Source organism: Ranitomeya imitator, chromosome 2 (genome assembly GCF_032444005.1).
Source record: "Ranitomeya imitator isolate aRanImi1 chromosome 2, aRanImi1.pri, whole genome shotgun sequence".
Taxonomy (NCBI): Eukaryota; Metazoa; Chordata; class Amphibia; order Anura; family Dendrobatidae; genus Ranitomeya; species Ranitomeya imitator.
Genome location: NC_091283.1, coordinates 645,024,343 through 645,037,022, shown reverse-complemented (window position 1 = coordinate 645,037,022; position 12,680 = coordinate 645,024,343). Strand labels below are relative to the sequence as shown.

General features: G+C 46.8%; 1 protein-coding gene across 1 annotated transcript; it reads right to left on the bottom strand.

Moving 5' to 3' along the window:
• Positions 1–7,642: 7,642 nt before the first annotated feature.
• MRPL16 (mitochondrial ribosomal protein L16) lies at positions 7,643–12,124 on the bottom strand. Its single transcript, XM_069752837.1, has 4 exons — positions 11,971–12,124; positions 10,363–10,434; positions 10,017–10,165; positions 7,643–8,274 (listed from the first exon to the last, which is right to left on the bottom strand). Exons 1-4 carry the CDS (start codon positions 12,023–12,025, stop codon positions 7,789–7,791), a joined length of 762 nt encoding a protein of 253 aa, XP_069608938.1. The 5' UTR covers positions 12,026–12,124; the 3' UTR covers positions 7,643–7,788.
• Positions 12,125–12,680: the final 556 nt, after the last annotated feature.

Sequence of the window (12,680 nt, the reverse complement as noted above, 5' to 3'; positions counted from 1 at the left end):
ATGGAACACCAGAAAGCGAATATCCTCCTGATGCGCAGGAGCCATGCACATGGTCAGCTGGGTCCAGTACTGAGGCTTATTCTTGGCCAAAGGCGTAGCATCAATTCCTCTCAATGGAATAGGACACTGCAAGGGCTCCAAGAAAAACCCACAACGCCTAGCATACTCCAAGTCCATCAAATTCAGGGCAGCGCCTGAATCCACAAATGCCATGACAGAATAAGATGACAAAGAGCAGATCAAAGTAACGGACAAAAGAAATTTTGACTGTACCGTACCAATGGTGGCAGACCTAGTGAACCGCTTAGTGCGCTTAGGACAATCGGAGATAGCATGAGTGGAATCACCACAGTAGAAACACAGCCCATTCTGACGTCTGTGTTCTTGCCGTTCAACTCTGGTCAAAGTCCTATCGCACTGCATAGGCTCAGGTTTATGCTCGGATAATACCGCCAAATGGTGCACAGATTTACGCTCACACAAGCGTCGACCGATCTGAATGGCCAAAGACATAGACTCATTCAGACCAGCAGGCATAGGAAATCCCACCATGACATCCTTAAGGGCTTCAGAGAGACCCTTTCTGAAAATAGCTGCCGGCGCACCTTCATTCCATTGAGTGAGCACGGACCACTTTCTAAACTTCTGACAATAAATCTCTATCTCATCCTGACCCTGACACAGAGCCAGCAAATTTTTCTCTGCCTGATCCACCGAATTAGGTTCATCGTACAGCAATCCGAGCGCCAGGAAAAACGCATCAATATTACATAATGCAGGATCTCCTGGCGCAAGGGAAAATGCCCAGTCTTGAAGGTCGCCACGTAATAAAGAAATAATAATCCTAACTTGTTGAACTGGGTCACCAGAGGAGCGAGGTTTCAAAGCCAGAAACAGTTTGCAATTATTTTTGAAATTCAGAAACTTAGTTCTATCTCCAGAAAACAAATCAGGAATAGGAATTCTAGGTTCTAACATAGATTTCTGAACCATAATGTCTTGAATTTTTTGTACTCTTGCAGTGAGATTATCCACACAAGAAGACAGACCTTTAATGTCCATCACTACACCTGTGTCCTGAACCACCCAAATGTCTAGGGGAAAAAAAAGGCAAAACACAGTGCAAAGAAAAAAAAATGGTCTCAGAACTTCTTTTTTCCCTCTATTGAGAAGCATTAGTACTTTGGGCCTCCAGTACTGTTATGAATAGGTAATTCAGAACCACAATGGACCTTGAAGTTCAGAGCACACAAAGTGACATGACAATAACCAAAAGACATAGGACGAGCTCTGAGACGTGGGAACTCTGCTGACCGCAATTCCTAATCCTATCCAACCACACTAGAGGCAGCCGTGGATTGCGCCTAACGCTCCCTATGCAACTCGGCACAGCCTGAGAAACTAGCTAGGCCTAAGAAGGAAAAATAAGCCAACCTTGCCTCAGAGAAATACCCCAAAGGAAAAGGCAGCCCCCCACATATAATGACTGTGAGTTGAGATGAAAATACAAACGCAGAGATGAAATACATTTAGCAAAGTGAGGCCCAACTTACTGAACAGACCAAGGATAGAAAAGATTGCTTTGCGGTCAACACAAAACCCTACAAACAACCACGCAGAGGGGCAAAAAGACCATCCGCACCGACTAACGGTACGGAGGTGCTCCCTCTGCGTCCCAGAGCTTCCAGCAAGCAAGAAAAACCAATTAAGCAAGCTGGACAGAAAAAATAGCAAACAAAAATAACACAAGCAAAACTTAGCTTATGCAGGAAGACAGGCCACAGGAACGATTCAGCAGGAAGCAAGACCAATACTAGAACATTGACTGGAGGCCAGGAGCAAAGCACTAGGTGGAGTTAAATAGAGCAGCACCTAACGACTTCACCACTCACCTGAGGAAGGAAACTCAGAAGCCGCAGTACCACTTGTGACCACAGGAGGGAGCTCTGCCACAGAATTCACAACAGTCGTCCAATGTTGATCCAAACAGAAATTCCCCTTCGCAAGGTATTGAGCATAGCTTGGTCTTTGTTTGCAGGTCCCCCGGCCAGCACTTTAGCCACAGGGCACGTCTTGCGGCGTTTGAGAAAGAAGCCGACCTGGCTGCTAATCTCGCTGAGTCCACCGAAGCGTCTGCGAAAAAGGCTGCCGCCCCTTTCATCATGGACACTGACTTTTGTATTGTTTCTCTTGAAACTTTCTCCTTTAGTTGGGAATCCAAATGCTCAAGCCACACCATTAAAGCATGGGCCGTGCAGGTGGCTGCGATGGCTGGTTTTAGACCACCTCCTGCTGCTTCCCAGGAGTTTTTTAAGAAAGTGTCTGCTTTTTTGTCCATCGGATCCTTTAGAGTGCCCATGTCCTCGAAGGGCAGGGTGAATTTTTTAGAGGCCTTTGCTATGGCCATATCCAGTTTGGGTGCCTTGCTCCAGGATGAGCAGGCTGGGTCGTCGAACGGGTACTTTCTCTTGGGAGTCAAGAGAACTTTTTTATCCGGTTTCTTCCATTCTTTCTTGATCAAAGAATGAATTTTCTCGTTTATTGGAAATACTCTTCTTTTCTTTTGTTCTAGTCCGCTGAACATTATGTCCTGTGCTGTTCTTTTAGGACGTTCGTCTACCAGACCCATGGTTGTTCTGATGGCCTTTACCAGTGCGTCTGTCTCTTCGATGGGGAAACAACTGCGTCCCCCCTCTGACGATAGTGAAGAGGTCTCGGATGTCGATGAATCGTTAAAGTCAGATGTTTCATTTTCTGATTCGTCTATACTAGACTCGGGAGACTTATGACTTGATCTATGTTTCTGCCTCGGAATTTTAATGCCTTTGAGGGCACTCTCCACTTGATTTTTTATTAGTGTTTTCAGCTCTGATGCGAACGCCGGAGATTCCTCCTGAATGGTTTTTTCTATGCAGGACCCGCATAGCTTTTTTTCCCATGAGGAAGGAAGTTCTTCCGAACATATCGCACACACTTTGTGCTTTGATTTGCCTGTGCATTTTCTTCCCTAGGAGAAAAAGTAGTCTCGTATTACATTATTACTTTCACGTAGATCACTCACCCCTTACGACTAAGAGATACCGTCTCTGGCCTCGGGACTGTATCCACTGGATTTGTCGCCGGCCGCGTATTTTTCCCAGAGACTCGGCTGCGTTGTGACCCTGAGCGTCCGCTGCTGCTGCGCTGCTGGAAGCGTTTTCCTTGCGCTGATGCTGTGAGCGCGGGTACCGCAGTACTTGCTCAGGTGACGATTGTGCACTCCTGTACCTCTTGCTGCTCTTTACCACTCATAGTGGGTCCGCTCTGCGTTTTCAGTAAAGAGAGGGTTTTCCAGGCTTCCCCCTCAGGAAACGCTGTTTTTAAACTTGCCGCCGGCAGAAGCGGCCATCTGCGCATGCGCGCGCGTCACTTCCGGTTCACGGCACAGGCGCCCTATAGGGAGGATATTATCGGGGACGCCTGTGCGCGCGTTCTATCGTTCCGCCCCCGTCCTGCTGCCCCCGCACTTCCGGTTTGGGCGGCGGTGTCCAGCGGTGTCATGAGCGCTTTTGCGCGCTCTAGCGCCCGCCATGGTAGCGTAGCCGCCGCTACCTCCATGTACCGATTAGCGGTACAGAGGCTGTATCGGTGACCGCCATCACCTGCCTCTTTCCTCCCTTTTTTTTTTTTTTCCCCCACGGGGAAGGCAGGCTCGATCCTCTTCACTGCCTCCCCCTGCTACACTCACCCATAGGGCCCGCCGACCCCAGCGGTGGTGCTTCAGGGTCGGAAGAAAAGGGGGGAGAAAACCTGCTGGACCCAGCCGTGACAGGGCGCCCCCTGTCAGGAACCGACCGGCCAGCTCCCTGGAATCCCACGAAGAATCCTTCAGGTACGTGCTGTAGGTTCCCCGTCAGGGACAGGAAACCAACTGATGTGGGAGAGAGGTACGCCCTTTTTCATCTGTAGGTTTCCTGTCCCTGGGGGCGGACCCCTCTCTCCGTGGTGCCATCATGGGGATAGAGAAATAGGAATTTTGGTAAAGCGCATCATTGTACTGTCCACCAAAAACAGAATAAGGCCTACAAAGAAAAGAACACAGTACCTACAGTCAAACATGGCAAAGATTCAAAGATGTTTGTTTATTTACTGCCTCTGGCACTGGGTGCCTTTACTGTGTGCAAGTCACCAGAAAGCTGGGTTTGGTCCTAGGTCATGGGTCTTCCAGCAGGACAATGACCACAGACATACTTTAACCCAGAAATGGATGGAAACAATGTGTTGGAAAGTTCTGAAGTGGCCAGCAATAAGTCCAGATCTAAATCCATTGGACACCTGTAAAGAGATCTTAAAATTGGTGTTGGGAGAAGGCACCCTTCAAATATGAAATGGAAGCTTGTTAATCATTACAGGAAGTGATTAACTGCAGTTATTTCTTCCAAAGGGTATACAACCAAATATTAATATGATGAGGGAGCCAACAATTTTGTCCAGTCCATTTTTGGGGCTTGTTTAAAATTATGTCCAATTTGCCTTTCTCAGTTTTTTTCTGTTGTTCCAATGCACACATAGGAAATAAACATTTGTATAACCAAACACGTGTATTTGCTATAACTTTCTGGGAGAAATACTTCATGTTCTGGAACAATTTCAAGGGTGCCAACACTTTCAGCCATGATATATGTATATGCCTATAGAGCTGCAGTTTGGGTCTGGAGACCCGTGGCCTGTTCACATATCACAGTAAGGCTGCCGTCACACTAGCAGTGTTTGGTCAGTATTTTACATCAGTATTTGTAAGCCAAAACCAGGAGTGGGTGATAAATACAGAAGTGGTGAAGTGTTTCTATTATACTTTTCCTCTATTTGTTCCACTCCTGGTTTTGGCTTACAAATACTGATGTAAAATACTGACCAAATACTGCTAGTGTGATGGCAGCCTAAGGATCTGGACCGTGAAATTCAGATGCTTGAATCTCCCCTAACTCTGGTTCCTTTCTGCTAGACATTCACATAGGACCAGTGCAGGAAATGTGGAGGACGTAGGCTTGAGATACTGCAATTATAATTAGATCAGTGAATGAACAAATTACACTAATTAAGTAAACATTCACACATCACAGAACAATGCCAAAACAATTACACTTCACGGATATCAGTCTAGGTATGAAACATGAGTGTGTTACCTGCTTTTATGCAAATGGGGAGGCAACAAAAAGACAACCCCCAAAAAGTGAATGGTTTTGCAAGTGTGGCCACGGACAATTACTTTCCTTATCGTTTCTAACCATTTCTTCTACCGTTAGGGGTTTTACTAGTTTTCTTGTCATTACTAGTAGTACAAGGTGCTACCTGTAACCCATTTAGGTGGCACAGGTTGTCCAGCTTCTTCAGGATGGCATATGCCATGACAACATTTGCTTTGTCTTTCAATCTCAAAAGCATGGAGCAGATGCCAGGACAGGAGCCATCACTCTAGGAGACCTGGAGAAGAGTATCAACTATGCAGCTTAACCTATATCTGCTCCTTCATGCGCAGAAAAATAGTACTGCTAGAACCCTAGGCCTACTTGTGTGTGTTTCTGACTAATCTGTCAGAATAAATTCCAGGAGGGTGGCGTGAGGGTCTGACGTCGTGTAGTGGGACTTGTACTTACAGTCATCACTGTGCAACTCAATAGGCATTCGTCAGAGAACACCAGAATTGGCAGGTCAACCATTGGCACTTTATTCCCTTCACAGATGAGGGCAGATTTATACCGGGCATGTGAAAGTCTGGAGACACCATAGTGAACGCTAAACTGCAACAACATTCAGCATGACCATTTGTTGTTGGGTCTGTGGTGGTCTCAAGAATCATCTCTCTGAAGGGCTGTACAAAGCTTCCATGTAACAGACGATGTCCTGGCCAATGCCAGGCCTTATGAGGCCAGAGAGTGTACCCATTTTTTTATGATAAAAGGCATTGATGCTGTTTACATTCATCAGATAAGAAATCAGTCGATAACCTCTGTGACATTTTGTATCGGAGCATCTGACACAACCAAGTAGCATCACTGACTGTCCAGGATCTCACCAATGCCCTGATCTAGGACTGGGAGGAGACCGACAAGGACGCCATACATCATCACACCATGAAAATGTCCAGAAATTAATGGGAGGAAAAAGAAGGGGGCAGATATATTCTGGGGGGCCGCAATGGAGGAGACAAGCCTATTTGTAAGAGGATACGTTTAATTGCATCATTAATGGAACTGGTGAATAGACTGGTCTCCATCGCAGCGTCCAGAACATATCTGCCCTCTTCTTTTTCCTTCTGAAAGGTTTCTCCCACTCCTGCCAAGGAGGATGTGGAGCAAGTGGTTGGTGCAGCAGCTGATCGGGGAAAACAACCATCATATACCTCCTCCAAAAGTGTGCTTGCTCAGTACAGCGATGCAGCTCCTGCCTGGTGATGGACAGTGCGGCAGCTGATCAGAAGAATCCTCCATTTTGTAGCCTACAGCAATCTTCTGCCTGTCCAGCCCTATGATTGAAGGTGAGCAATACATGGATCTTGTCCTTATGCGGTTGCCAATTCACACAGGGAGCACTTTACTCTCCCACAAATGGTCGGGAGTACATACAGACACGTGGGTGCCAAACACACTGAATCAAGTCAAATTATCATGATGTTCACCCAAATTAGATTCTGCTGTAATTTTTTTTTTTTTTTTGGGAGGGGGGGAGAGAGGTGCGCGTTCTGGAATCCAGCTCTCTTAAGAACAAAATGTATCGGTAAAGATTTTCAATTTGATGCTTTCATTTTATTAGAGCAGCATACATACAGGTTCTACCTGGTAAGCTCAGAACAGGGGTGACTGAGCTGTACCTATTTTAGGATATAAGGAGGAATGATTTAGTCTTTCTTGGGGTCTCTTAGTTTTCCTGCCATGTCAAAATCTGCTATTCAGAAAGAGGTAGGACACACATACAGAAACATATTAAGATAAAAGATGCCAATACTGCACAGAGAAACATTCCTTGTCCCTACAAGGACTATATCTGTAGAAGCCTGTGAGCCCAATGGGCGCTAAGTGAATGATGAAAAACTGAACTTTCTTACATAGAACACAGGATTCAAACATGGCCAATGTTTCCCATGTGTGAATAAGCCTGAACAAGGGCAGAACCAGCCAAACTTTAAATAAGATATGTCCAAAGCGGCTCTCTAGGTTACGAAAGTGGACACACTACATTTTCGTATACAATCCGAAGGTGGCAGCTTATCCTGGAGAAAACCTATACTAAACCTTCAAGAAGCAGGGCATATGACACCATTTCCCAAAAAGCAAAGGCATTTGTAAGGACATACCGCAGTGTAACAGTACGGCCTGGCAAGCAATTTTATTAGACAAAGAATAATCTTTAAAAACAAAAACAAAGAAAAACAAAAGAAATTCCTTTAATGCAAACCAAAATAAGCAGGTGGAGAAAATGCTGCAAATTAAGAATGCTTTAAAACACCCTTGAAATAGAGTGTATTTTGCTACTTTATTTTTATCAATTAAGTGAAAGAACAAAAAACAAATCAATATTTTGTGTCACTGCCCTTTGTGTCTTCAAAACAATATCAGTTCTTCTCAGTATATACAATGTGTTAAACAAGGCAGGCACCATTGGATATTGGAGAAAAGAAATTTATTTTAGGATGGCATGATAACATGAGAAACTATGGCAGGGTTTTACGCAGCTTTTCTTTCTGGTTTAGAACATTTCTTTAAAAAAAATGCTGTGGCCCACAGAACTGGTATGATGTGAACCATCCTCTTACACACGGTCCTTCAGCAAGAACTTGCCCCAATATCGGCCCTTGTAATGCAGGTCATAAGGACTAAGATATTTCCGACAACCCATCATGTTACGAGTCACCAGACGCTCAAAAGTCCATGGGTTCTGGTTGTTTCTCTGCCGCTCCTCCAGTTCTTCCTGCAGCTGTTTCAAGGATTCACGGCTAACGGCCATCGCTTTGAATGGAAGCTTCTTGGCTACTTGCGTTAGTACAGGCAAAACCTCCGCAAATTCACAGCGTCCTCCCACCTCCAAAATGAGCTGCTCTGCTTTCACTGGGGTGACATAATGGTCCACTGCACCTTTTCCACCCCCCATGCGTTGGCCAAGTCCTTTGCGTGTGATGGGTTTGTGAGGAGCTTCTATCAACCAGCTGCTGAAAGTTGTGCGGGGGTCAAATTTACGATTTAAAGTCAAACGCATCATTTCAAAGTGACCCCAATGTAAGTATCCTCCTCCCAAAGCCTGTACAAAAGTAAAAAAACAGACCAAAATCAACACAATTGTTAAAAATAAGTATCCAGGTTAGTAGCAGAGAGTAGTATGTCCGGAGGTCACCGTAAAGACCTAGTATGAGAGCTTTAAGATTCACAATAGAGGAGCGCAAATCAATGATGTCATGTGGACCACATGAAACAGCCATTACCGCATTTTTCAGACTATAAGACGCTCCTAGGTTTTAGAGACGGAAATAAGAAAAAAATTGAAGCAAAAAATGTGGTCAATTCTGTAGTTAATACCCTCCAGCCGGGCGTGCACGCCCCCCCCTCCCCATCCTGGTGTGCACAGCCCTCCCCCCCCCACATCCCCATCCTGGTGTGCACGGCCCTCCCCCCCTCATCCCCATCCTGGTGTGCACGGCCCCCCTCATCCTCTGCCTGGTAGGCACGGTCACCCTCATCTCTAGCCTGGTATGCAGGACCCCCATCTCCGTGTTCTGGTATGATTGGCCCCATCCTTTTATGCATGACCTCCATCAGAAAAACATAAAAAAACAAAAACCATTATACTTTCCTTCCTGCGCTCCCTCGCAGCGTCTTGTTCAGATGCCAGCAGCTAATTTATGCTTGTAAGCAGCGATTGGCAGGGACATCATGCGCTGCTTACAAGCCGAGGACAGCTGCCGGAGTAGTCACTGCTCCCCACGCCGAGACTATGTGCATGGAGAGCAGTGAGTATTCATTGCTCTTTAATAGCGAGCACATTGTTAACCGCAGCTGCAGGGCGTTCACCTGTGCAGCTACTAAAGGGAATGACTATTCGTTGCATTCCACGCCTATGGGAGTGGAGAGCAGTGAATATTCATTGCCTTAAGTAGCGGGCACACGCAAAAGCCTGGAAGCTTCAAGAAGCCAGCGGCTGTGGCTAACAGCGTGTCCACTATTAAAAAGAAATGAATATTCACTGCCCTAAATTGCCCATGGGTGTGGAATGCAGTGAATATTCGGTTCTCTTTAGTAGCGGGCACAGGAGTTAGCTGCAGCAGACAGCTCCTGCCTCCTGTGACCCGCTACTCTGCTGCTCCCCCACCACAGCCAAACAGGTACTCAAATTTTCCTCCACATTTTTGGAGGAAGAAAAGTGTGTCTTACAGTCAGAAAAAAATACAATATTTATGGTTTTATTACAAAACTCTAAGATTCAGCCACAGCAGGAACAGACCCAAAGTTTACATTTATTTTTTTTTTATATCAGGGTTTGGTGGTATTCACAATATTACAGGGTATTACTATACTGAAGCCTCAACTTTGCACCATCAGGAACCCGTGGTCAGTGTGAAGAGATCTGCAAGCAAGACAAGAAGGTGTCAACCGGTCTAATGACTCAAAGTCCTGTCCTGGTATATAGGCTCTTCCCAGCCTGCTGGTGCCCTGTACTGAGTGGCTACTCAGAAGAGCCCACTGGGCTCGTCTTGGACTACAGAAGTCAGAGTTTTGTCAGCATCCAGGACCTTCCATACTTCTTTAACACTTGCCCATATCCCGTAACAGCTACCGACATACAGTATGAAATACACACTGCTTATCAACTGAAGTCTCATGGACAAGTGAGAAGGCGGATGACGGACAGATCTTGGTCACATGATCCTCTGTCAACCCCTTTAAACAAGAAACACAGAGCAGAGCAATAATTCATGTTACCAACATAAGAGCTGGTCATAGATTAAGATTATTCATTACTTTGAAATACAGATAAGATTTTCTCACCAAAATGCCATACTGTCCTTCCTTGAACTCCCTCCCCACCAAGGCTGGACCACGAATGTCCTTTAAACTCCTTGGAACCTTCACGACTTTAACGATATCTGGGACTTTATTCATAAAGCGCAGTTTGGGTCGTTCCTTCATACTGATACCTGAGAACATGGAAACAAGCAAGTCTGTGAATTACTACATCTGTCATGTGTGTATTTATATGGAGAGCGCCTATACTCCACACAGGGACAGAACCGCATCAATGAATTGGCTCGGATCACTGCTGCACAACACAGCTGGCACCTGCCATGTATAGAGCAGGCTCAGCTTCACACAGTCCTTAGTACACTGTACTCACTGCTAAAGTCTGGGGGAGGCTCATAGGAGCGGAGTCCAGCCGTACCACTCTTATATGGACTCGACACACAACCTGTAGAGGGGGAAGGAAACAACACAGGATCAATTAGTGCAACACAAAAGATACACATACTGCACAAATCACTAGTCAGCCACAGAAATGTGTGATCAGTAACACAAAATGGGGGGGCTCTCAAGAAAAAGTACATTAAAGGGATAGTGGTGCCAAAGCCAACCCTGCCCATGACCTGTGAGAGCAGCCGATGTGGCCCACCCCTGTATTACACGTTAGACCTTCTTCTCCACGCTGGTATTTTAAACATGACACTGTCTACTCCGCCGCACCACATATACTAGTGCCTATCTGACAGGGCCCCCAACTCCAGATGAAGGGGACCTACCACTAACAATCACACAATTGGTATGAGGATCTATGGAAACATATGTTTATCACACACCTAACCTGCTGCAGAACCTCATTAACTATTGAAAGAAGAAACTTCAGGTCATGTCACCAGTGTCTGGTATAAGATTAGTCTCAGATCTGGGCTCTTGTGACAGAATCACAAATAGGGATAGATCACTGTATGCATGCCTGAAGGTCGCGAGAGCAGGAGCCCACAGCCGGCGCTGACGTGATCTGGGACAAGACTGTGCAACGCTGCCCACAACTGGGGCGGTGACCCACCATATGCCCATAGCTTCTTCCCTGTATTGCGTGTGGCTTTCCAGAAGTGCCCGCCAGTGCCCCGTGTTGTGTAGCTACTCAGAAATGTTTGCCAGTGCCCCGTGCTATATGTGGCTATTCAGAAGTGCCGGCCCTGTGCTCCACGCTATATGTGGCTAATCAGAAGTGCCGGCCCTGTGCTCCGTGCCATATGCGGCTAATCAGAAGTGCCCGCCCTGTGCTCCACGCTATATGCGGCTAATCAGAAGTGCCCGCCCTGTGCTCCACGCTATATGCGGCTAATCAGAAGTGCCCGCCCTGTGCTCCACGCTATATGCGGCTAATCAGAAGTGCCCGCCCTGTGCTCCACGCTATATGCGGCTAATCAGAAGTGCCCGCCAGTGCTCCATGCTATATGTGGCTAATCAGGAGTGCCCGCCCTGTGCTCGGTGCTATATGTGGCTGCTGGGCTTATCCTGGACTTCTGTGGCATAGAAGAGCACAGTTTGTCAGCTTTCCCACCCTCATACCCCCCTGACTCTTGTCCATACCCTTTGAGAACTACTGACAATCTAACACACAGCACACCATTAGTCACAGCTCATATCTTCCTTTATGCAGAGATGTAAAATGTCCCCTAACCCTTCATATAATGTGCTATCAGCATTATCAGTACCAAGGCAGGATATACCACATAACGTGCCACACAATGTGACGTCCCATACACAGGCGCCATTATGTCAGAGCTACACTACATACCGACAACGTTACATCTGTCTCCGAGAAAATGGCCGCCAGGGGAGCTGGGGCAGCGTTCTGAGGACACGCAGCACGGCACAGGTAGGCCTCTAGTGACAAACCAGCTTTACCGACAGCCGCGTATATCCCCATGTACAAGGCTGAAAATGCACAGGGTGAAATGTATGTACCGGTGATACCCACCTGTCAGCAGGAGGCGACAGTGCCCGGCCATCCGACTCCAGAGAGACAGCGCCATAGTCGGTCAGTCTGGGAGCTGAGAGGAAACGGCACTCTAGTCACAAGCACGCCTCCATCTTCCCCGGATGTGACGTCACGGAGCGGTACTTCGATCAAGGTCACCTCATCCATTGCACAACGCTGCCACCTACTGGTGAACAAAACATTTGCAGTTATATTCAATGTAATCTGTACAACACTGCCACCTACTGGTGAGCAGAACATCAGCAAGTATATGCAATGTAATCCTTACAACGTTGTCACCCAGGGCAATGACGATGGGGAGGGTAGACAGCTGCATAAGACTCAACTGACTGGCAGGTAAAAAAAAAAAATCACTGGCAGTGTTGTGCAGGCGTTCACCTGGCACCTTCCTCCGGCCGCTGGCATTCAGCACACAGATGGCCAGGGTGCAGGCACAGGCGAGCAGGCCGCAGCGGCTGTCATTCCCTCTTTGCACTCAATTGAATTTGCATCTTTAATAGTGATGAGCGAATATACTCATTGCTCGGGGTTTCCCCAAGCACGCTCGTGTGATCTCCAAGTATTTGTGACTGCTCGGAGATTTAGTTTTTGTTGGCCTCAGCTGCATGATTTACGGCTGCTTGCCAGCCTGAGTACATGTGGGGGTTGCCTGGTTGTTAGAGAATCCCCACATATATTCAGTCTGTCTA